This window comes from Cryptomeria japonica, chromosome 7 (assembly GCF_030272615.1).
Source record: "Cryptomeria japonica chromosome 7, Sugi_1.0, whole genome shotgun sequence".
In the NCBI taxonomy this organism is placed as follows: Eukaryota; Viridiplantae; Streptophyta; class Pinopsida; order Cupressales; family Cupressaceae; genus Cryptomeria; species Cryptomeria japonica.
In genome coordinates this window covers 280,841,301-280,868,214 of record NC_081411.1, presented here as the reverse complement: position 1 = coordinate 280,868,214, position 26,914 = coordinate 280,841,301, and the positions used below count along the sequence as shown (strand labels likewise).

The 26,914-nt window shown below is 38.0% G+C and overlaps 1 protein-coding gene across 2 annotated transcripts in view; it reads right to left on the bottom strand.

Moving 5' to 3' along the window:
- LOC131064377 (importin subunit alpha-9) overlaps positions 1-26,914 on the bottom strand; it is a 198,909-nt gene that overhangs the window by 39,275 nt on the left and 132,720 nt on the right. For both annotated transcript variants that reach the window (XM_057998494.2, XM_057998493.2), the window contains exons 7-10: positions 14,684-14,834; positions 6,969-7,050; positions 6,727-6,785; positions 6,283-6,588 (exon numbers count right to left, since the gene is read on the bottom strand). In XM_057998494.2, coding sequence (XP_057854477.1) covers positions 6,283-6,588; positions 6,727-6,785; positions 6,969-7,050; positions 14,684-14,834 — 598 coding nt within the window. The remainder of the gene's footprint in view (positions 1-6,282; positions 6,589-6,726; positions 6,786-6,968; positions 7,051-14,683; positions 14,835-26,914) is intronic.

The following is a 26,914-nucleotide window of genomic DNA, read 5'->3' as shown; positions in this document are numbered from 1 at the left end:
ACAGATTGAGCAGGTTTACAGGGATGCCTACTATGCACTGCGGCAGACGCAGCATGAGTCCGCGGTCCGCGAGGCTGCTCGTGTAGAGATAGAGAGAGATCTCGCCAGACAGCAGGCTTCGTGGGCAGCCGAGAGGACGCAGTTGTTAGCACAGCTTGAGACAGCCCGTGCAGAGAAGGTTGCGGTTGACATCCGCCTGTCGGAGGAGCAGAGGGCGCGGAGCCTTGTGCAGCAGAAGTTGGAGGCTGTTACTGCAGAGCGAGGTTTGTTACAGACGCAGTTGGTCGGTATGACAGAGTCCGCGGATATCAAGGAGAAGGAGTTGCTGGAAGCTGCGCATATGGTGAAGACGGCTTTAGAGAAGGTATTGGTGGCGGAGCGGGATGTGGCAGCACGCACTCAGTAGGTTTATGACCTCCGTGCCCGCCTGGCGGCCCAGACACCAGCATCCCAGCCTTCGACTTCAGGGATGCTTCCTCAGCCCCCTCCTTGACTTTGTTTTGGGTGTATATATGCATTGTCTCCATTTTGTTGTTAGTCGTCGGAGACAACTTCTTTTTTTGGGGGGGATGATGTTATCGGAAAAAATGTATAGTTTAGTAATGTTAATTATTGATAGTTAGTTAGCCGACGGGTAGGTAGTTGGAGTCGCGACGGTTGTGTCGCACCCCTTCGGCTGTCATATATTGTACCACCTCCGGGTGTTGGGGGACATGTAATGTTGACGACAGATTATAATATGAACATCTTTTGACATTAATGGCAAGCTTATTCTGGTACTTCTTTTGTATTTGCATTGTGCATTGCTGTTCGATTTCTGTATTCTTCCTGTTTACCCAGTGAGGTAAACATTCAACAATGCTTTCAGCAACAAGTAGGCACAAAATCACTGAAAATGGTCCAAGTGCAAGATGCACTTATTTATTAGTTTTAAAAAACTTTTTACATAAAATTTATTCAAGATAAATAATAAGCATGCTGAAGTTCCTACACGACCTTTCAGGTTTTCACACTTTTGGGTAAAACTCATTATGACATGTACAAGGACATGTTTTGCCCACTTCTTGAAATTTTGGGTCAAAATTATCCAAATGCAAACTTCAAGAACTCTTGTCCAATTTTCACTTAATGCTCTTTCTTACACAAACCATAGTTGAAATACTTGGACTCGGCAATGACTCAGCTTGCGCAAAATTTTAAAAAACTCAGGACTCGCCAAAAAACTCGGAAATAACTCGGGAAATTTATTGAACATTTGAAAATATACTAGTTTACCGGGTTCGCCTCTGGGCCCCCCTGGTACGGGTCCGGTTTCGACTAGGTCCGTGGTACGGGTCCAGTTCGACCTGGGTTCGAAAAACCTAGAGTGGGTTCGACCCTGGTCAAACCCAGTCGAACCCGGGGTCGAACCTAGTCGAACCCGGGCAGCTGGGCGGCCCGTAAAGTCAAAAAACAATGCAAATTTAATTTTTTTTTCAATTCCACCTTGTAAAAAGTGAAAGTTATAACCTAAAAAAGTAGAAAATTAGACGTCTTAAAAAAGCAGAAAATTGATGCATGCCGGGACCCCGCAAGGGGCTCTGCCCCTTGACCCCACAAGGGGCGCTGCCCCTTGACCCCGTTGGGGGCGTTGCCCCAAACCCCCATTAGAGAATCCATTTAATGATCAAACTTTAAATTGTTGAAAGTTGAAACAATGATACTTGAATATTTTATCATTTTGATATTAAACTTGATGTATATGATGTTGTTAAACTTGATGTATATGATGTTGTTATGGTATGATCATGATGCTATGATTACAAGTTTATGTTGGTTTTGTTGTTTATATGATGCTATGTGACATGCTAATCTTAATTCATGCTTATAGGTTGCATATATATATAATTTACATGTTTTTGTACTAACGAACCCAAACAAACCCAAACCCCTTTTCAAAATTTTGCCATACCGGCGTACTAGGTTCTTCGAACCCGAACCGGTGCCCTAACCCGAACCGGTAACTTAGAAAATATATAATTTCTTAAAATATTGTTAAAAAATACACAAATAAACTGATTTTATAGAGCATATATATTTATTTAAATTTTAAGACGACCAAATCATGGATACCTCAACTAAATACTAGTTATTCTTTAAATATAGCTTGTTTTAGTCTCTGATTTTGTGGCCTGCTAAAGGATTTGAATGGGACTATACTAAGGGCTCTCGCATTGGTGAGAGTATATGTGCTCTCCAAAGAGAACTGTGGTTACAATTTACATGTATTTCTGATTTAGGTTGTTTTTTTCATTTGCAGTCTTATTTTACAAGCATAAGTTAATAACCTAATGCAATAAAAGTATATTCTCAATTTCATATAGATTGAAATCATTATATTAAACATGTTTCCAACTGTGTTGAATAATTTCTTTTAATATATACCTCACGCAGACTGTAAGTGCGAACGCAGTTAAATCAGGGATACCTCATGGGCTCATACCAGTGAGCTTGAAAGAAAAGAAGAAATTGATGCCAGCTTCAAACCCTTGCGATTTTACTGAGTTCAGTTTGTGTCCAAAAAGGTACCATCGCACATTGGAAATGAAGGCAAGAAACAAAATAAGAACTTTAAGTTTCGACTTCTGGCAATATTTTTGCCAAGTCAAGGCATTCTTTTGTGATTGTTACCCTAAAAATTGTGGCGATTTAAACTGAAAAATTGTCTGTGAATTTTATCACGAGTGACTCATGCCCTGTAAAGTCCTCTTTCTAGGAGACAGGCAGATGACAAGTGGTTGACCTCTTAGTCGAGTTTCCGCAGGTCAACAGTTTGGATAGAGGACTCAATTGGAGGATAATGGGGCATTGCAGGGGCTTTGTGAGCAGTTTGTGATAGTTTCATAGATTTGAGGGGTCCCTATTTTTTAGGGGTTGACTGGGAATTGACCAGGACGCATCAGAGGACCTCCAGGATCATTCTGGGAGCTTTGGTGGTAGTTCCTACTTTTTAGGGGGAACTATCAGTTGGCCTGCAGGACTCAAGCATCTTCCATGATCAGGTGGCTTCAGTCAGATTTCAGTTTTGAGTCCAGATGAGCATTTATGAATTATTTGGCAAATATTTAATGTAATATCCCTTGCTGTAATATAGCTGGATATATCTAAATTTGACTTCAAGGAATATTGTCAAACAGTTGTCCTTCACCTTAAAAGCTGCTGTTATTAAAATCTGATTGCTTTCTTGATGTTTTTGGCCAAGGTATTATATCAAACAATTCACATACAAACATTAGACTTGCTGTTCTGCGTTTCAGACTGATAACCTTGCATGTTATTGACACTGGGAATACTTTGCATAACTCTGCATGTTATTGATGCTGATGTAGGTTTTCGTTTTGCTTGTTTGAACCAATAAATGAAATGCAATGAACTGAGAATAAATTTACTAATGAAGATAATATAGAATGCATACAATCACCATATTCAGCTAGTTGACATTTTGTCAAACATAGCATGCACCCTCAGATTTGAAACAAAACTTATGACAGCATATGTAGAGCTCACAATTGTTTTCTTTATTTATTGCAATCCTTATTACAACCATCAAGCTCTAAGCTTGCAAAATACAAGCATACTCCTATACTTGGAAATTATAAATACCAACTAAGGCAGCCATACCAACAACTCAATTTGACAATGCAAACTATGACTAAAATGACAGCAAGAACCTGGTAGGAAGTTCGCTTAATGCTGGAGTTTGAAGAAACGAGCCATATCCAATGTAAAGAAACCTCTCCAAGCCAAATCATGGCTCACTAACTGCCGCCCCTGTTCTGGTATGTATCAGATCAGAATAAATAATTTGCTGCCTTTAAGTTCCCTTTCTTGCTTCAAAAACTATTGATGCCACCTTAGGAGTGGAGCGCTCCAATTAGGGGGTGAAATCGATGCCAATGTGGGTTTATATGAGCAAAATCGAGGGTTTCCCTCAGCCATGGCAAGTCTGAAAATGACTGAAACAAAATCTCACAAATAAGACGATGCAATCAGCTCCTTGTGATAAATCGATGAAGTCCTCTAACATTCAGAAATGTCTCCATTTGACTCCTCCAAATTCAAACCTTAGCAAGTTGGCCTTTAGCCACGAATTAAGCATAAATGAGATGACTGAAGTATCACCTCCACAAATGCAACCCTTCAAGAGATCTTTCACTCCCTCGGTTATGCTATCAATGGGAGTTTCCGTTCCCAATGACAAATAGATCAGCTGCAGAAACATTCAGCTCCACAAGCTTAGTCACACAAAAGAGATGTCAAGTAATTGATGCCAAACCATGAGACTCATCCCCTATTTGTTCTTTTTCACACATGAATCGGCCCCCCTTCTAGAAGATTCCCTTTTTAATAATATAATATTTAATTGCTCCCTTTAAATAATATTTAATTGCACTTCAGAAAATATTAAAATATCTTTATAATATAAAGTGCAATTAGCAACATACGTGACATCATACGTGAAAACACATTATCTCACCCAAAATCATATAAAATAGTATGTAAAGCCACAAACGACCCTCTCATCAATTCTTTGGCCTATGAGGGTCAAATAATATGCCAAACTCCACGAATGTCTGCACACTAATGAGAAGGGGACATTACATTTAATATTTCCTAAGTTGGAATTAAATAAATAATAATAAAGTGAATTATTATAATCACTTTATACCTTATAATAAAACATAATAAAGTGGGCCCTTGGCACACTTCCCTAGGTGCCAAAGTGTTAAGTTATTTTTATAATAAATGGCCCCTTTGTTAATGAATAATAAAGGCATTGGAATTTGAGAGGCATAAAAAAAGTACGACAACTTTTGGGTATTCTTTTCATCATTTTTATTGAATCTTTTGGAGGTTTGGAGCTCTACAAATCAGAATAGCAGCAGATCTACATTGGGGAACGAAATCTCCTCAATACCAGGTGAGCTTGGACGAAACACTTAACATTGCAATTTCATCTTCATATGAATATACACAATGAACTAATCATGCTCACAATGAAGTAAACCAATGGGAACACACATATTAGGGGTCAAACCACCAAGAAATAAGAGATACCACACCGTACACAGCTGGAGTAATCCTCACTGAGAAGAAATTAGAAAACTCAAGGAGGAACGCATTTGCATGTCTCATGTCACTATATCAGAAGCAATTTTCAAGTGTTACAACTTCCTTGCAAGGACCATTGGAACTTACAAAAGGCGTTTTTGATATGGATAACAAAACTACGGAAACAAACTTTTTTGAAGCTAGTGAAAGTGATGATTAATCAGTTTTTTTAAGGTTGATTTGTTTGTTATATGCATGTTGTGTGGATATTTTAAAATCCAATTTTTAGGTTAAAATATGTATTATTTATGATTTTTAAAGTTTTTTGTACAGATGTATCTAATACCTTCTCTCACCCCACCCACCACAATTTAAAAAAAAAAAAAAACTGTATCAGGGTACCAAAACGCCCAAACTGGTAACATAGGTTATCTAATACATTGGGAAATATCATGTATGAATTATGAGCTTTCATTTGTTTACCCAAAGCTAATTTATATTTTGCCCAGATATTTTTCCGATTGTCTCTCTTAGTATCACAGTAGCAAAGATGAGGGTGTCATCTGCAAATTGAAAGCTGGACAATCCCTTTCCTTGCTCAGTTTCCTGCACTCTTTTTCCTCCTTGTTTGGGCTCCTTCAATCAACCAGGTGTAGATTTCTCCCATATAATGATAGCAAGGCCACCTCAATGTATGGTGTTTTTGGGTTCCAAATAATCCCCTACAACTCCATTTGTCAACAATTTGAAGCTCAGGGTGGGGTAATACAGTTCACGATCCACTGCCATTTTGATTCTCAAAACCAAGAGATTTTAGCACCACCCTGGTCAAATTTTAGATGCACCTTTCAAACCCCTTTGAAATGTAAAAATCTTATCAAATGATAATAAAATGAAATCACCTACTTAAATTTTACACTAGAAAGGTTCATCCAGCCTAAGAACTGTGAAATACTGCAATAAGGAGCCACTGCACCTTAAAAATCAGAAGCAATTTTATCATGCCAGATAATAGTGATATTTCCATGTTGCTATATATGCATAAACACAGAACAATCAATTAATGTATGCAACGCAGGCACTAGCTGGCCATATTTCAAATGATAGCCACATCAATGTATATCTGTGTACTTCTCATAATAACACTTCATCTGTCCAGTTCCTATATGTTAGCAAGGAAATAGGAATTACCAGTTCCAAAAACTGGAGCCCCAGTTTTGCTGCCTCTATATCAGGCGACTTTATCAGATTAATGAAACCTGGAAGGCATCTTCTGTTGACAAGCACATTCAAGTGTTCCAAAATAGCCATTGATTCACCTGTTTCTTCCACTGTAGCAACACAAAGATTACCCAAGACATATGCCACTTCTTTTCGTATATCAAATGTTGCAGTCATCAACAAATGCAGTAGTGATGAAACTGCACCGCTAGAAAAAATTAACTGTTTGTGAGCCAATGTCCCAGCTGCAATGTTGGAAAGGGCCCAAGCTGCCTCCTGCAACCAGACACATGATTTGGTTAGTAAGAAGCAGGAACTATAACAGAGAAGAAGCCACAAATACTTCAGACTCAAAGAATTCAGAATGATGAAATATATTTTTTTTTAAATTGTTAAAGATTTTCCTGAATTTACCTTTTTCAAAGTACGGTGCTGACTTTCCAAACATTTGATAATTGCCCCTATCACAGACCCTTAAAATAGATATCCAGTCAACCCCAAAATGAAGAATATCAGAACATAAAACAAGAATGACCCATTCATTCATACAAAAAGAATAACAAAACAATAAAGCTTAAATTATTTACAAATTGCCAGAGTTTCTTTCTAGAAAATCATAAAGTCAGAAATAAATATAGTTGGAATAAGAGACCCACCAGGAATATCTTTCCCCGCAGCAAGAACTGCATCTGTTTTCTGATTATCTCCAGCAACAAGGTTCCCTATGCTCCGTAGCACCTGCAAAAGTTTGAAGCAAATTGTGCAGCCCAGTGAATTCCATCATTAGTATTTTATCTCCAGAATTTATCAAATAAACATCTGTTGGGAATTAGTGTTCACATAGGTGGCAATATCGCATCATAGGATGCATAAATAATTAAGCATAAAATGTTTAAGGGGGTGTTGATACATGTGTTGTAAATAAGTGTCATATTAATATTAAGTTGTTGAGAAACAACTTAATATTATTATTAGACACATGGTTTGTTTAATAAGTTATTTTATTAGTGGTACACATGTTGAGTTGTTAAAACAACTCAACATAATAAGGAAACTAGTTTAGGAGGTTTTCTATAAAATAGGATTAGTAAATCCTATATATGCAATATGTATTGAATGAAAATAGGAGAAGAAATATATTATTATTAGTGTGAATTTTTTTTTGCCTCTGCCCATATTTTCTAATATGGTATCAGAGCGTTGTCATTCTGTGTGCCTGTGATAGGATAAATGCATTTGGAGATATGGTGCATGAGTGGATAGGATGAATATGTTTGGAGTTAGAGAAAGAGTCAGTGCAGATCTCCTGTTCACAATAGTAGTGCGATATATGTACAGATTTGAGAGACTCCTTACAGTAGGCAGAAATACATTTGCACAAAGATTGATCTCTTTGCAATAATATTGGTGGCGAATTCTGCTAAAGGAAACACGTAGAAACCAGCAAATCTGAGATCCAATCGCTATCACCCACTTCCATTCGTTGTAGCTTGCAATCTCGTTCTACAAATAGGTCCTTGATTGGTGGGCGCTCTCAATACTCATAGGCATGATAGAGGAATTGGCCCAAGTCAGATCTTATATTGTCATTTCTGCCATCCAATGTGATCGATCTACTATTTGAGGATAATTTCTTGTGATCGCAGTAGATCTGTGAAGGTTGACAAGTGTGGAGGCACGAGCAAAGGTCGATCTACATTGAGTATGGTTGTTTGAAATAGAAAGGACAGCAGCCAGGGTGCCATAAATCATAGGCGACCTGTGTGTATCATCATAAACTCTAATACGACCAATCAGATTGTGAACAACATTACATGCAGAAGGTCCACCTGTGTATCCACGCAAAGAGGTTCATGATTCTAGATCTATTTTATCTAGTTTTTTATTTATTTTGCATTAGATAACATTGAAGAGTGTCTAATCATAGTTTTATCATAGTAGTTCATTTTTGTCTAATGTTTCAAAATGTCGTATTGGTTTGTGTTATAGTCGACATAAAAAATAGTGTGTTGTCAAAATCAAGGTATAATATTTTGTTTAGAATAGGGTTCATTTCTTGAGTCTTTAATTGTTGTATCAAAAATTATAAAGATATTATTTTAATTGTAATTGGATGCATTCTCGATTGTACGCGGCATCCATTTTGTGGGGGGATTCTTAAATTGAGCTTCAAGATCAAATATTTTCAATATGGAGAAAAATAGTATACTAATCGAAAAGTTTCAAGGTTCAGAGTTCCACACATGGCAAATCAAGTTACAATTGATCCTTATAAAAAAGGATCTGTGGGATGTGGTAAGTGAAGTAACAACAATGGCGACTGATGCTGATGAAATCGCAAAGTGGACTACAAAGGATAGAAGGGCAATAACTCTGATTGTTCTTGGACTTTTAGATGCGTACCTCCACCATATTGACTTATCAAAGACCTTGAAGGAAGTGTGGGATAATTTGAATGCCTTGTTTGGATCAAAAGCATCAAGTGCAAAGATGGGTCTAAAGCAGAAATTGTTCGGGCTGAAAATGATGGAAGGGGACAACATTGTTCAATATATCAGTACGTTTCGCTCCCTATTGAATCAACTAGCTGGGATAAAGGATAAAGTAGAAGATGATGATTCAAAAGCTATTTTGTTAAATAGCATGCCTCCTAGTTATGGAAACATTGTTTTCACATTAAACAAAGTAGATGCTACCTTAGAGGAAATAATATCTACATTGATTGATGGAGTCAAGAAAACTAACTCGAGTATAGAGGAAACTGCAATGTATGGTAAAAATAAGTCGAACCATTCCTCCAAATTTAGTTCTTCTACATCAAAGGGAAATCATTCCTTCAAGAATAGAATTTTGTGCTATTATTGCAAGGAGGAGAGACACATTGTTATGAATATAAGCCCTAGAAGATATATTGTTATTATCATATTTCCATTTATTTTGGAATAAAGATGTGTTCCTCAATGCCTATTCTGTAAACTTCACATGTGATTCAAAATCATTCATATAAAGGAACCAAAACAAAGGATATTGCAAAATGGTAGACACCAAACGATGCATCTCACTAGCAGCGAAAAATACATTGAGGGAAAAATGTGCACTATCTTGGGTAGAAAGAGTAAACAAATACCTTCAATGAGGGGATATTCTGGAGGACAATAAAGGTATCATCTACGAGAAGCCCATTATCCTGTAATGTCCCTTTTTTGTTTTTTTGAAATATACAAATATTTGTGTATTCAGATTAATGCAATACTGAAATAACATGGAATATTTATAACAACAAACAAGCCCAAATCCACATGACTGAAAATAGAACTCTTCATAAAATCTTTCTGGAATGCACGCTATCTGAAACCGACCAATACAAATACAAAGTACAGCAGGAACTACTTTATATATATATATATATATACTGAAATCCAAATCCAAAATATTATTTATATTAAATGCCGGATTGAACTGGCAAACTGTAATAAATACCATTATGACAAATCAGAGATGGTACAGCTGTAAACTGGAAGACTGAATGTGGAGCAATCTGGAATATTACTGAAATGCCTGCTGAGAGGTAAAATCACAGCTCTTAGAACAAGGACAACATACTGTAGAAGATACAGCAATCCTATTGGATATATATGGCCCTGCTGAGAGTGTACAGCTACCAAAGAAACTGCATAGCCAGATCTTGGAGTTGTATGATGCCCTCAGTCCTTCAAAAGTGACTAGATTTTCTGTATAACAGCTAGGAAGAATAATAAACTGGAAGTCTTCACTCTTTGATTTTTTACTACAATCCTTCCCAACCTGCCCAACTTGAGAGGGACTGGCTTCCTTGAGCCATTCTGTCCACTTGAGGGGAACTAGCTTCCTTGAGCCAATTAACCCAATCTTGGGAGAGACCGACTTCCTTGAGCCATCTCTGTCCAACTTGGGAGGGACTAGCTTCCTTTGAGTCATTCGCCCCCCATTGGCTTCCTTGAGCCCTTATACTTAGAGAGGATTGGCCTTCCTTGTGTCATCCTACTCATCTAGGGTGCTGGCTTCCTTGAGCCATGCCGCCCCATATTGGCTTCCTTGAACCCTTATACTTAAGAGAGGATTGACCTTCTTTGTGTCATCCTACTCATCTAGGTAGGGTGCTGCTTCTGATTTATCTTTTTACCCTGCAGGATGGCAGGATCATGCTCTGATACCACTGTAATGTCCCCTTTTTGGATAACTAGCGATATTGGGACAATTACTTCAATTTCTTAAATTCTCTCTTTCTGATTTTACAATTAAACCATGTATTAGATGACACACTCACAGAGTACTCGGCGAGTTTCAAAAACTTGCCGAGTTTTTGAGCTCTGCGAGTTTTTCTGACTTTAACTCGCAGCAAGTAATCGCCGAGTTTTTGCGAGTTTCTTTTAAAAATTCGGGTAGACTAAAAAAAGGGCCCAAACATGTGAAAAAATTTGGTCTCTCCGTCAGGATTCATATATGGAATATAACATTTAAGTATAAGTTACTTATACTTTAAGTTATATTCCATATATACTGTCAGGATGTTTGAGAGTGGTTTCGGACCTCCAGGAGTTATAATGCAAAATCTAGTTTTTGGAGGATTCTTCAATTTTCCAGACTTAGTCAAATTTTAGGATCCTTCAGCGATGCCCCTTGACCCCAACTTGGGGGCGCTGCCCCCAAACCCCCGTCGAAAAATATAGGGGGAAACTGCGCTGATGGAAGTAGGGAAAATTTAACCTCCGAGTCTGATTAGGCTCCATATAACAACATAATTAGCATTGAAGAAATCCTGGTATTATACATTTTTGAGTTGAAAGTTTGAAACTATGAGTATGAATGATGAAATTTCAAATATGATGAAAGTTTGAAACTAGTTTTAGCTAGAGCTGGGAAGAGGAAGTTGTATTTACTTTTGGTTTTACAAAAACTATTTACTAATTTGCTTCCAGCCATCAGCATTTCTCATGAGGATGCGATTTTGTAGACACTTTGCATTTAAATATATCTAGAATCAGCTTGCTTCTTTTGTGTTATCATTTATTGACTCATTGGATGCATCTTCTCATTAAATTTTTCAAAAAATGCACTTTTTATTAAAATTAAGCGTGTTTTTACGTTGCCGAGTTTTTCTGAGTTTTTCCCGAGTTTTCGCCGAGTTTTTTTCTCAGGGGCTTGGTGAGTCGAGCCGAGTCGCGAGTAGTTCAACTATGGGGTAGTATGAAGGTGAATATGTACAAAATTATAATGAACAATGGCACTTGCTGTCTCTGATATATGAAATCAGATGTATGCTAAAGTGAATTGAAATATGCTGGCACTTAGTGCAATAATTGCTTGCAGATTAGATATGAATTAATATGCAAGAATCTCAGTAATTAATAAAGATGAAGTTCTGCAATACTTGAATAGTGTTGTGTCTGATTTGATACTTAGAATATATGCAAGTATAGGTCTGTTGTTAATTATGATTGCAGATGATGAAGGATCTTGCTCTTCCTGGTTTGCTGATGTTGATTGTGTAATGTTCTTCCTTGAGAATGCTGCAATGCCTGATCTACTATATATATATATATATATATATTCATGTACAAATTAAGATGATTGTATCTGACGATTTGTTGTCGCTCCTGATATAGACTTGTATTCTTGCAAGGATATGTGAGGATGTTGTTTCTGATATGCCTATGAAAACATGCAGCTTTGGTGACTTCTCTTTGTTCTTTATACAACCGATATTGTGCCTTCTGCAATTTCTCTTAAAGAGCAATCCAATCTGGATTAAACAATAAGATACAAACTCCACTATGATGATCTTTGAATTAATGTTTCAAAGTCCTTTTATACCTTCATCCTTCTTAGAGATACCTATCTTCAAATAGACACACCCGTTCATCAGACATGCCTCTTTTTCTTAATCACATCCCGTTGGAGAGTAATCATTCGCCATAACAAATCGCAGTAAATAATATATATTGCACCTTTCCATTATATGCTGATCATTGCCAATAGTCGTTGTTTAACTAATCTTAATGATTGGCTATCAGTGTTTATGAGTAATCACTCCCTTACTAACAATCTATGATTATTAACTTTGTTGGGTCATCAACCTTATTATCGCAGTTAACAGGTCCACTGCACATTGCACCATATTGGATTTCTTCGTATATGACTACTTGTCCTTATGTTGACTTACCATTGCTGGCTGTTATTCTATGACGAGGATTACATGATTGTAGATCAAGTTCTCTCATATGACAGTGATGATATTTAACTTGATGATTGATCTACCGCTGATTGTATATTGATAGTATGTCTTTCATTAGACCTGAGATGCAATGATAGTTGTCTTCAAAGTAATCGGATGCATGTGATTGAAGGTGAATCATCTACATATCTTGCTAGAATTATCTTTATGGAATCATCAATCATCTTCTGTCTTCCGTAGTCATCGATATGGTTCCGTCGATGTTGATTCTAGGCTGGGCGAGATATAATGATCACTTAATGATCGATCTTCTCTAATCTCCTAATTGTGATGTCGGAGTCAAATGACACACGATGTTTCTGAATATCGAGGCTAGTTACACCTTGTCTTTGCATCGAATGATTTACTATTCCATATTTTCAAAAGGCTCGATAAACTCCCATTTACTTCAGTCAACTTGAATTCTGATAGATATCGCTAAATTAATATCCTTATAATCATCATCGACGACTAATCATTAGAGTAGTTATCTTCTCTCCTTATAAACTAGACTATTTTTTCAAGTCATTATTCTTTATCATTAATCGATGCTTCATAGACCTCATCAACATCATTACTTCGTCCCTCATAGGATGGATCTTCCATATGTCTTCATACACCGTGTGAATGATCATCGCATGAGTACTTACTATTCTTTCTTTGTCATTATCGTTCCTTCCTTTTATCAACTCTGCTGATATGGTCAACAAGGTATATAATATCCTTTATTTGATTATCAATTTTGTCTCTTTTAGAGACTTCACAAAATTGTGGTGCTGGTTGCCATGGTATAAAGAGTGGGGACATTACACATGCTCCTTGAGTTTTGATTAAACTTTCATTTTATATTTTGTATTTATATTATATTATATATTTTATTTTTTGATTTTTTATTATTTTCAAAATTTATTATATTTAAATCTCATGAAAAAAAGGGGGCATTGCAAAGAAAGATGCTAGCTTTGAAAAATAAAGTATTGTTCAAACTTCAAAGCAATCCTTGGGTTTCTTCCACACCCATAATATCCTAACAAAGTTGGGTTTTAATTATCCAAGTTGTAGTCATGCAGGAGACCTGAGACCCAGGCCACTTGAGTGGTAGAGATTCAATTTGTATAAAACAAATATTTTATTTATTTCATTTTTCTCTCTTTGTACGATTTCATGTTTTCCTTATTACTTTCTTCTGCAATTATATTTGCATTGGAGGCAGCTTCCATTTACAGGTGAGACACCTGTGTGTGATAAGTGGGCAACAGTTAGAGTTGTATATCCAGAGAATGGTTAGCTTTAGCAACAGCTGTAAATCTGAATCATGTAGTAAATAAAAGTCAGTTTGATACTATTGCACCTATGTTTCATGTCTCATATTCTTCCTGTTATTTCATTTCAGTTTTATGTGAATTTACAAGTTTTTCTGGAAGTCTCTGTTATGTTTAACATTGTAGATGCACGTGGAACCTATTTCAAATTACTGAGCAGAGAACAGAAGTCATATAGGTACTACTGTGCCATTCTGTGGCAACCACCCAATTTGTTGAGCTTCTTTGTTACAATAATATACAGCATTCATGATAACTGTATATTCAGAGAATAATTAGGTTTAGCAATACCTGTGAATCCAAATCATATAGTAAATAAAAGTCAGTTTGATACTATTGCACCTCCGTTTCATGTTTCAGATTCTGCCTGATATTTCATTTCAGTTTTAGGTGAATTTACCTCTGTTCAATACTCCCACTCATGGCTCAAATATTATGGAATGGAGTCTACAAATGATCAGATCAGTCCATATATACCAACAATTCTTCAGCTTGTCTTTGTGAGAATAACCACAATCTAATGCAAGAAAAACTATAGCACATATTTCCAAGGAATAAGATGGATTGATTTCAAGTACAAAAAGTTAAAATATAGAAATATATGTAGACATGCAAGGAACCAACACCATAAAAACAGGGCATTAAAATACAGCAAAAAATTAAAGGCAAGGTCCTGACAATGGACTTCATGTCAATTTGTATTGCTTAAGAAAGAACAACGCAAAAAGAAAACAAATTCTTACAGAGAAACACAAATCACAGTAGTGCGAATGTATAAGTTAATGATGTTTCTTACTGGAGTGAGCAATGAAAGTCGATCTGAAGAAGCAAGCTTTCCAATAAGTGGTGGCAGTAGCCCAGCTTCTATCAACAATCCTGAATGCACCTCTGACAGAGCTGTAATGTAAACTACTACCCAAGCCACTTCTGTAGCCAATTCTTCATCTCTGCATTAAAAAGAAACACACAAATCTCAAATCACAATCCTCAAAACCAATATTAAAATGGAATACGAAGGTTTTATCCCCTCCTACAAACAACATTAGAAAGGAACAGTTCAATAAAAGACCACCAGAAAACAGAAAAGAAATTGAAAGGACGGCATGTACAAATTTGAAAACTTGATCCATTAAACAGATTTGAGAAACATGACTAGGGGGCATTAGCAACATTATCCATCAGGACTTGTCTCAAGACTTCACATTGTCCAGGAGATCATAATTTTATGGTTTTGAAGCCAGTATGTTATCCTGGGTTGGAGGACTCCATGGGGTAGATCAGGTGTATCACAAGGGAGTCAGAAGACAAGAGTTCAGACAATGTAATCAACTGAAATTCGATGGGCAGTTGAAAGCACTGGTTTGCAACAGAAGCCGTTTTTGTTTTAGCCCCCTGTGATTCAAAACCACCAAGTATCAATAGATATCATTCTTTCTTTTGACTGTAAGGTTTTGTAACCACAGTGATGGTTACATAATCACTCTGTGATGACTTGCAGTAGTTTCCTTATGTTTAGACAAGACAGGAAGCTTAACAATTCTTGACATTTCAGTTCACATTCCCAACATTTGGAATCCCTTTAGCCACCATTAAAGACATGGGGGAGCTGTAAGAATGCACGAAACACCTTGTCGAAAGGCTGGCTATCTTTGGTACCTCATATTATGTTCATCATGAAAGAAAATTGACTGTAGAAATGAGGTTGTGAAGTTGCATACATAGTTATAGGTGTTTAGGCTCAATTTCTTACATAATGAGATATGTTACCAAATTGGCAAAAAAGCCCTATCTACCCAATTCTAAATTGTTTCAGAATCGGATTCAATTTATTCTAAGTTTCCTTTTCTCACAATCCTCTCAAGAATTCAAGCTATCCTACTGGGAGAAACATTGTTCAGCATTCATGAATCACCATTAGCATTCACAATCAAGCATTTACCCTTAACACAATCGAGAACTTATTGAGAGGAGGCTTCATGGTCTCTTTATTTGGCGGGGCTTCTCTCTCGTTTCTTGGAGAAGGGGCTTCCTTCTCGGGGCAGTTTTCCCTCACATGAGATTTTATCCTTCCTAGTTTCTTAAGGGACACATTTTGTACATGGATACCTAGCATGACTACACGTTATCAGGACCCATTCTATCCATTTTGTTTAATAACATTATTGCATATTATGCACCTAGGATAGGGTAAGCTTACTTAAGTAGGAATCTACTTAAGTTGTACTTGCATCACGTGACATGTACTTTCCTAGTTTGGTGGAGATATTGTGCACACATGTGACTACATCTCCTTCATCCCACATTGGTTGTACATTCACATCTCTTGGTGGTGTACCTTATATATTCCCACTTGCAACTCACATGTATGAGCAATCCAATCAAAACTAGAATTATTTTATATTTGCATCCTTTGACAGGATACAATTATTCTATCATTTTGGGTCTCTTTTTTCTTTCATTGAAGCTCTTTGGTCTTGGGTGGCTATCTCCATAGCCAAGTCTTACAAATACTATGAAATTTCTTCACACCTTAATTTTGTGAATCTTTACCTACCAAAACTTTGTTTTCTGGGCCTCACATTGTATCTTCAAACACAAGCTAGGATTGCTAACTATTACTTAGCCCTTTCAACATTGTTATAAACTTATCTTTACAAAGTTCTTATCTACATACGCGATATTTATAGCTTCATCTCTTGTTTCTGTGCAGGCCTACATTCTTTTATCTGAATGAACCTACATAGAATAATTTTAAAAAGAAAGGCATAAAACACTTAAACTAGCTTCCTAATAGCAATCGTCCATTTTCTCGACAGTTTGATATATGTCTTCAGCCTCTTGTGTTGCATGCTCTTTAAATACTTCCTTCCATGAAAGCATGAAGCATCCTCCTGTGTGTTTGTTGCATTGAATGACATTTAAATTATTCATCTTTTATGCTCATGTAATGTCCCCACTTTGAAATATAATTTAATCACAAATAATAATAATAAAATTAAAATACAAAAGAATAAAAATAAAAATTAAATTAAAATATAAAAGAATATAATTAAGTATAATTAAAATTTGATTAAAGTTAATGAATGGTCAAAAGGCATGAAATAATAAGTTGTGACTCCCCCAAATATGAGGTATAAAAGGGAGAGGTGAACTCAATTGAAGGGGAGATAATTTGGGAATCAGAAGTGAAGATCTGATTGTGAAAGGTTGTGTCCCTTTCAAAGGGCAGAAATAATGAAGAGTTGCACTCTTTCAAAGGGTGCTAATGGTGAAAGGGTATGTCTCTTGCCAAAGGGCATACATGATGAAGAGGTGTGACCTCTCCCTCACATTGAGAGATATAAAGTAAAGGAATTAAAAGCATCCAATGACATCACCATGGATCGGATCAGATCAGAACTGTTATTAAGTTACAGGCAGTAACATCCTTGTTCTTGGTGGTATGCATGGGGATGTGCTTAATATCTATGCTTAATATATGAAGCCTGATAATGTTCTTATGCAGAATTTAATAGTAATATTAATATAGACTGCAATATGTATGACAGTCCTACTAAATTTTATATACATTCATAATAATGGAAAGACAAATATATTCACAATCTAAGTACTTAATCAATTTGAATTCTATTCCCCAAGGGAGACGGGTGCTGTTAGGGAGAGGCAGAGTAAATCCACTCCAAGATAAACGGCCCCCAAGGATGAAAAACTGATGCTCCTAACGTCTGGGCTGAGTTAGGGAGGTGGTGTCATAGCGCCCTAGACAAGCCAACGCCCTCTTCTGGGATTAAGAATGAGAAAGGATTAGGAATTAGGACTGGACTAAGGACAATATTAAGTTGAATTATAGACAACTTTAATTATCTACTCCAAATTAATGTAATATACTAGGTAGTAATGTATGTTTCTCTTTGAAAATTGACAGCCTATAAATAGGGGACATTACAGCTCATGGTATCCAGTGTCCTGATGATGTATGTTTTATGCACATGCAAGCATCAAAATAAAATACCAAAGTACTTTACCCTCTCTTGAACAAAGTCACCTCAGATGCTAAGGGTAAGATCAACTAAAATGATTCCAAGGTTTCTAAAGTTAGGTCTTGACGAGTGGGTAACTCAATGGTCGATGTGAATTGCTGATTTCACTTGGGGACTTACACAATTGTTCGAATCGACTTTGCTTATCATGAATATGGAATGGGTGTGTTGACAACTTAGGATTTAACAATGAAGTTCTAGACTTAATTCTAACAAGACTTTCTAAAAAAAAATGGCAAAAGGGAATAGGGTTCAGGAATTCTATTCTAAAACCTAGAATGCAAGAAGTGATGACCAAACTCAGTGGAATCAAACTAGGCTGGGTCTCACCATCAAGTCGAATAGATCTTGACACAAGCTTAGTGCAATCATCTAAGGTATATCTCAAAGATATTCAAATTACTATCATCAAACATTGATACCATCCAAGTTGATGCATAACAATGGACACATAATAATCGAAGTTAGGCTTGCATAAATTTCCAGTTGACCACGCACGACGCACTTACAATCAGCAAGATGCTAGTGGTATGGATTAATGGAATCCACACAAATACATTCAACAAATTCTTCATTCAATCTAACAAACATGAAAGCAGATTCTAATCTAACTTGGAGGAATTGAGAACCTTGAATGCAAGACAACACTTCAACAAAAATCACCATCAAGTCGAACAATGATTTATATTCAAATATGCAGCATCTACCAACAATTCTCAAAAGTCTCTCTTACAAATGAGAGGCAATGGGGTATATATAGTTTCATACAAAATGGATGGCCAAGATTAAATCAAAATCAAGGGCCAAGATCATGCCAACAAAGCCCTAGAGTTGCCCTAATTAGGGTTTACATAAAAAATGGAGCCACCAACATATCGCCCAACAGAAAGACACCTAGTCATCAAATAGGGAATCTTCTAGAAGAATTCGCCTTGCATCTCTTTCTCTCATAGCATAATCCAAGAATCTAGCCAATGCAGAATCTAACTCCTCCATGGAAATGCTAGGTAAAGTATCCTGTTGTAAATCAATCACATCCAATGCATCCGAGCAAGAATCCAAGGTGTTCTCCCAATCTGGCATAAGCTTCTACAAATTGTGAACATGAATCAACAAAGACACTAAGTCATCCATCTGACTCTTCTTCAAAGAGTCCAACTGATTGAAGTATATGAACTTCATCTTGTCTCTCAATTCTACTAAGTGTAAACCACTGGCTTCACTGAAATCAACTCCCAATAATTCCTCAATTGAGGCAAGGATCTTCGACCGAATATCATGAATTGATCCTTCCATCTCTGCACAATCCTTTTGTGCGTGCTCATAAGTTGATTTCTTCATGGCTAATGAACAATACCAGCCATGGAAATCGTTTCTCTCTCCATCGTTCACAATATTCTCCTTGATCAATGTGGACATAGAAATTTTCTTCAAAGCTCTGAGGCATGGAATAGTCTTCTCTTGAATAGGTCGGAATTCCTCCCAAACTCCCTCCAAATACTATATCCTAAATATGAGCCCTGTTGTCCTATCAAAAGCCTAGACAAAGTGAGTAAGAAAATCATTCGTCTGTCTCTTCGTATCTTCAATCCATTTCTCCACTTCCGAGAGTGTATCTCTCGCTGCCTCATAATGTGTATGTAGTCCATGATCAACTACAATAGGGGAAATATGGGTGGGATTCTCATGCCTTATCCCTGCAATGTACTCTCTAAGTTTGATATTTTCTTCTTCATACTTCTATTTCTTTTCTATCTCCCTATCGAATCTCGCACCGATTGCCTTGAGAGTATCACCAACTTCTTGGAATTCTTGCTCTTTTGTAGTACGACCAAGGGCAACTGAAGTAATATGGAAATCCATGGGAGTAGCAACATCCTTCGTCACATCTCCAATAGGAACAGCCACCTGCGCAATCCACATTCCTGCCTCATCTCTAGCTATATGTGACAAAATCTCAACCTTCTTAGGTTCTTTCTCCTTGTTGCTTGTAGCTAAGTAGTCATCAATGTCATCAAATCGTTGCACCTCTACCATCTTACTTTTCTCCATACTCTTCATCAGCCAATCAAGAATAGTGGCCATCTCCATACCATCATCGAGACACATCTCTCGATCAAGCTCTTTCAATGCCGAGATAACATCGTCATCATCATCAGGATTATCCTTGGTCAAATCATATACATTCTTTCCCAAACTAACCTCCAAAAGGACAGTAGGGGATCCCGATAGATCATCATCTTCATTAGGTGGAGCAGATGTAGCGGTGGCATGTAAATCTTGAACATTCTTTGGTAATATCACTGTGTTGGAACATTGTTCAACCTCATTGTTTTGTTTCAACACTTCAACTTCCTTGATTGATGAGACACTGAGGGAAGGTGAAGGAATGATAATCTTTTGCTTCTTCTTAACCTCCTCAATCTTCTTCCCTCTAGCCTTGACTTCTCCTAGTGTGTTTTTCCTTCATTTGGGAGCCCAACTCACCTCATCCGCATGAATCCTTATGTCACTAATAGTTCTTTGATCATCCTCGGAAGCAGATTCTTCCTATTTCATCTTTTCATAAGTGAAGATAACACCCATGTCAACTAACTTGTTCATCTAGCTAACTACCCATCCTCGGGAGAAACTCACGACCTCTCTCATCAATACATTCAAATCTATCACTTCTTGTTCTGACCAATTAGGCAATAGAATAGCCTTATTCATTACATTCTCATATTGTGGATGCGTATGATCCTTGTCATCTAATATCTGGTCAGGAATGAGGAAAAGTCCACACTTTCTCATGAAATTCACGAACATTCTAGACCACATTCTTCTTTTCACTGCTTGTTTGTCCATCAGGTTGGCCCAATTATTTTCTATGTCTATCTTGTGAATGAACTTATCTCCCCTGATCCTTCCAACTTTCTTATTCGGATCAAATCTTTCTCTTCTCTTGTATGTTGCAAATCAATAGAATGCAAGTTCTTCAATTGTTGTGCTAGCTGCTGCGATGGATTGGCAAACCTCCAATGTCTTCCCTCGTGAAATAGGAAATGTCATCCACATTCTATGTTTGTCCTTCTGGATAGAATCAAACTCCAGAAGTTGTCTCGCCACCTCAAGTAATATCATTCTGTTTGTAGGATACCTAGGAAGCCTGTAAGGTTTGGATTGAAATCCATGAATCCTTATGTATGTGAAAGTGGGAAACTCTATGTACCACGATCCATATTTCTCTATCAGCTCTGTTGCTTCCTTGGACAACCTCTTGTGGATTCCACCTTGCAACATTCGCGTTATGTACATAGTGAATGCATCATTCACTCTCTTATAATCTTCAATTTGATACATGTTCAGTGGTAGATAGCATTCATAACTTCTAAACTGCCCTTGTCCATTCCCGACTTCACCTTTGCATATCAATCCTTTGTAGGTAACAAATTGTGCAAGCAGGTACACCAAGTAGGAAGTCATGGCGAATGACCTGGACCTCTCCATATTCCTCAACTGAAAATCCAGATTGTCACTTATGATTTTTGACCAATTGATCAATGTTCCTTTCAGACAATCCTGGATGAAATAGAACATCCATCCATCATATATTGCACCCTACGGCATCCCCATCACTCGATTAAGTAGGAATACTAAATCACTATATTCATCTTTGAAGTCTGTGCACATGAGTGTCTTGGGAGCTTTGGAATGATGAGACCTAGGTTCGATCATCCACTCCTTGTTCACTATGTGTTGACATGTTTTTTATGACTACGTCGAACACAAAATAAAGTTACCAATGGTCACTTCACTCTCTCTTGTTTAAAATCAGGCCGTATGCTAAGATTGCAAAGAAAGATCAAACGGCTAATCTCAAGGTTTCTTTAGTGCGTGGACGTGACTCAGTCAGTTGATGGGTTTGCTGTTAACCCAAGGGGCCTTACGCATTCACTTGAAGAGGATAACAAATTTATGCAGGTTCAAGGACTTCTATGCAAATGATTTGCAATGAAAGCTCTATTTTTGTTTTTGGATTTTTAGATTTGAAAATATGCAAAAAAGTAAATGAGGGGGAGGGTTTAGAGAACTAGGCTAAGACTAATCTAATCCTACGAACACAGAGACGGGATTACTTATGCAAAATCCAACCACACTTCGCTTCGCCAACAATGCACAACTACACAAAGGCGGTGCAATCTTCAGAGGGTGTGTTAAGGATTTCAAATCACCAATAGAAACCATCAAATCGAACAATCTCCACTAATAATCGAAGTTAAACATACACATAAAACAGAGGCTCAGGCTAACTTTGCACAATATGCAACAATCAGCTGCACACCAAAAGTATGAGCACAGGCTTCACAACAAATAATCCTATCAAATCTAGTTCATCTAACAACATAAAAGCACATCTAATTTATGAAGAAAGTGAGACCATGTGAGCTCCAAAACAACACAAGAACACACCATCAATAGAACAATGTATTAAGTGTTTGCTTCAAAAACTCTTAGCAATAATCTCAGACCATAATCTCTCCTACCTTACAAATGAGGGGGGTCACCCCTTTATATAGGCTTCTGGCCTTGACCACATGTAAACCCTAATTAGGGTTTATCCCTAAAAGATTCTCCACACAAGATGCAGCAAGGTGGGAATCAGCTATTAATGCCCACTAAAGCCCATATACAATTAATTCAAAAAAACCCAAAAATGGCATCCAATTTGTGCATTAAATGCGCCCCATTACATCTAATTTGCCCAAAATACAACAAACATTCCCATGCAAGAAATAAATGCCCATCATTCCCCATGCGATGGCTACATGCATAGGGAATCTGACATAAAACCATTAATAAGACGGTTGCATGCAAGAAGATTCCTCATGCATTCAACATGCATTGACCAAGCCGTCACTAAGTCAAAAATATTCCAGTAGTAAATGCGCCACCACTATTAAGCCAAAAGATTCCCGTCCAAGAATGGACAACCATTATCCCATTCTAGAATTGCATATGCAATGAATTTACTGATGATGGCTTCCAACTCTCCGATGTAGATACTTGGCACATTTTCAAAATCAAACTCCATCAAAGTAATTTCCTCCTTGCTCTTGGAAAAGAAGCTTTCCCATTCCATCATGATTTCCTGTGTCCTCTTCATTGTATTGGAAAATGAAGAAACATTTGCAAAATGTTCCTTAGTGAATGAACCTACGAAGAAGAACTCGTGCAACTGAGATTTCAGGGAGTTCACTGTTACTCCATTCTCATTGAGCTTCTTTGCAAATAGTGCTTCAATTGCATTGATGACCTCTTCCTGCACCCTTCTGATTGAGTCTTTCAAGGTTAAAGACTCCATGCTAAATTTGTCAAAAGTATTCTTTCCTGAGCAAACAGCACAGAACCATTGGGGAAAGTCATAAACCTCGTTCTCGTGAATTACTTTCCCACCAATTAGTGTTTGCCTGGGAATCTTTGTTAGAGCCCTGAGCCGCGGAATGGTTAAGTCTTGATATATGTGAACATCCTCCCACAATCCTTCCGCTACCTCCAATTTGTTCAAAAGGCTACGAACCTTGAATGAAGTTGAGCCAAATCCTCGATGAATTTTCTTGTTTCAATGTAAACCAAAGAAACGGGACTCGGACTCGGCAAGGCCGACTCGAACTTGGCGTCAGACTCAGCTCCAGACTTGGCTGGACTCGAGAAAGTGAAAAACTCAAGAAATTTAGAGATTTTTAAAGATTTAAAACTTGTTTCAGGCACCCTTTATTGAATACACCTTAAAGACACAATAACATCATCAAACTCGGCTCATTTGATTACATACACAAGTATACATCAATCACATAAGCATAAACGCAAATTGTAGCTGAAGGAAATAACATAGATATATAAATATTGTCAAATGTATACAATATTACAAAACTCATGGAATAAAAAATCCATGTCATCATATGATGATCATCAAATGTTTCATACAAATACCAAAGGTAAATACAACTACAAGCCTATGGCTCAGAGGAGCCTGCACTCTCCGGCCCCGACCCCTTGCGAAGGCGTCTAAGGTAGGTCTTGGATGATTCGACAGCCATAGCTGCTCCTCGTGACACCATGCCATGCTCACCAACAACAGGAACATCAGTGTCACTATCTGCCTCTAAATCTCCAGTCTGTGCTCGTGCTCTCCACTCCTCCTCTGCCATGGCTACAGTCTCAGGCTCTTAGCCTCTATATCTACCTGGTCGATCCAATCAGTGTCAGACTCGGTGCTTAAATTTTCCCTACTTCTATCGACGTAGTTTCCCCCCATATTTTTCGACGGGGGTTTGGGGGCAGCGCCCCCAAGGTGGGGTGAAGGGGCATCGCAAAGACGATACCATTCATTTAAAAAAAACTTTTTAAAATGTATTTTTTTTGTCATTTTACTAACCCAGCCAGTAGTCGAGTTTGAGGCTTGGGACTTGCCGAGTTTGGCGAGTTTGAGCGAAACTCGCCAACTCGGCGAGTCTGGTGAGTTTGCTCGCCAGACTCGGACGAGTCCGAGTCCGAGCACCAGAGACTCGGCGAGCATGACTCGGACTCGGACTCGCCGAGTCCGAGCGAGTCCCATTTCTCTGGTGTAAACATCCTTTGTCCACTCCCTGGGATTTTGTGACATTGCTCTAATTACCTCCGCATCATCAACAACTTTCTTAGGAAGGGAAGAAGGAGGAATGAATGAAGGACTTGCTTCCCTGAGGGGCCTTTTAAAACTTCTAATGTACTCGCATAAAGCTCTATTTTCTTCCCTCAACCTTTTACATTTTGCCTTCGTTTTCAGCATCTTTTCCTTCATGGCTAAGGAAGATCCTTCGAAGTCTCCAATTACTTGTCCCGTGGAAGTGGGACCAAGATCAACCTGTTTGATAACATAATCTTTTTGCCTAATTTCATTCCTGCCCTTATCCACTGTAGGCTCAGCAATGTGCAAGATTCGGGATCCGAATTCATTCCTCATGACTTTTGAAAATTTTCGGGGAGCCTTCCTTTCTACGGGTTGATTCATCCTCTTCAACAACTCTTCTAATTCCCGAGCTGGATCAATTTCTTTTTCTAGTTCCCTCCTCAGTCTCTCTATCAGCCAATCAGGAGCAGGAATGGAGTGACTATGGATTTTTCGTGTACTCTTGCTCCTGTGATTCTTCCTTCATTTCGCCTAGGATGGCTTCCACAAAACTATCCTAATGAGCCGCTTCTTGGTGTAGAGGACTTTCTTGTCATTGACCTCTTGGTTGATTGGGTCTATTTGAAGCACTAATGCTGAGTATATCTGGTGCTGGAGTATTACCTGGAGGTGGATCCGCTGGATTTTCCTATGGGAACATCTCTACCTCATGTACACTGGAAGAACTTGTCGGTGATTGCACCTTTTCTATGCTTGCTCTCTTTTGCGGAGGTTCTTTTTGTTGCACCTCTTGTTGAACTTCCTGACGGATTTCATGCTAGGATTCATGATGAACGTCTTGTTGGATATCTTTCTTCCTTTCCGTCCTTGGTCTCTTCGGAGCACTTTTCCCTTTATCAATTTGAACTTCTCTTTCTACCTGGGCCTGTGAAGATATGTCAAATGAACATTTCCTTCCGTCAACTTCCTTATCTGCCAATCAACCTAGTGCTTAGTGAATTTTAGCACCGATCTAGCCAAGACATTCAAATCATCAATTTCGGGCTCTGACCAGTGTGGCAACTGAATGGGCTGACTTTCTCAAATTCAGGTTGCGTTAGGTCCAAATCCTCTTTCACCTGATCCGACACTTGGTAAATTTCACTTATCCTGATGGTGTCAAAGGGCAGTCTGGAATAGATTTTCCTCCGGACTTCAAGGTCATCCTCCACACTTGCCCAATAATCTTCTAAGTGAAATTTGTGTATGAATTTCATACTAGCAACCTTTCTAATTTGGCGGTGAGGATCAAACTGAGCTCTGGATGTATAAAATGGTAGGCGATAGAATGTTAACTCCTCCGCTGCACTCTCAGCTGCTTCCAAACCTAAGCACATTTCCATGAAATCACCTAGGACAACTGGGAATTCAATAGACCGCTTCTTCTTCTATAATTGATCATAGGCTGTTAACTGCCTCATGAGTTCCAGCAGTATGAATTTGTCGGATGGATACCTTGGCAACTTATATGACTGGAATGAGAATCCCTGCGTCCTGATGTAGGTGAATTTTGGAAACTGTAAGAACGTGGCTCCATACTTCTGAACCAAGGCCCTTGCTTGTGGCGACACCCTTATGTGCAACTGTTTCTGCATTAGCAGCGTCAAGTACATAGTGAAGGTGTCGTTCGCCAGCCTATAAGAACTAACATTGTGAAGATGCAGCTGAGGATAACGCTCATGCACTTTCAGCTATGCTGGTCCGCAACCCATGATTCCACTTGCTGGCAGACCATCAAATCCTCGCCTTCGTGCAAGCATATAGATTATGTAAGAGCTCATGAAGAAGGATTGAGACTTTCTTTCTTTCAAGTTCCTCAGTTGTTCGTGCAAGTAATGACTAATCAATTTGGCCCAATCAACTAGCCCATTTGCATTCAAGATCTCGCCAATGTAGAAAAACATCCATGTTTCAAAATTCACAGTATGTGAACATCCCATTACCCTGCTCAACATCTTTATCAGGTCCACATATTCTTGTTTAAACTCAAAGATAGTGAGAATCTTTGGCATTTTGGAAATATGCGGCCTAGGCTTTAGCAACCACTGTTTGTTGATCATGTCAGCACACCTGGCAGGACCTACGTCATACACTGCTTGAGCTCTGCTGATAGTCCTATACATCATGGAATGGTGTGAAGGAATTCAGAAAGCTTCGCCAATTGCTTTCGGAGTCAATGTTGCCAACAACCTGCCATCTGACGTTGAAATTGTCTTCCGCTCCGGATTATAATACTTTGCACACTCCAAAATCAGATCCATTGAATAGCAGGAGGAAAACCAGTTGCCGCAACAAT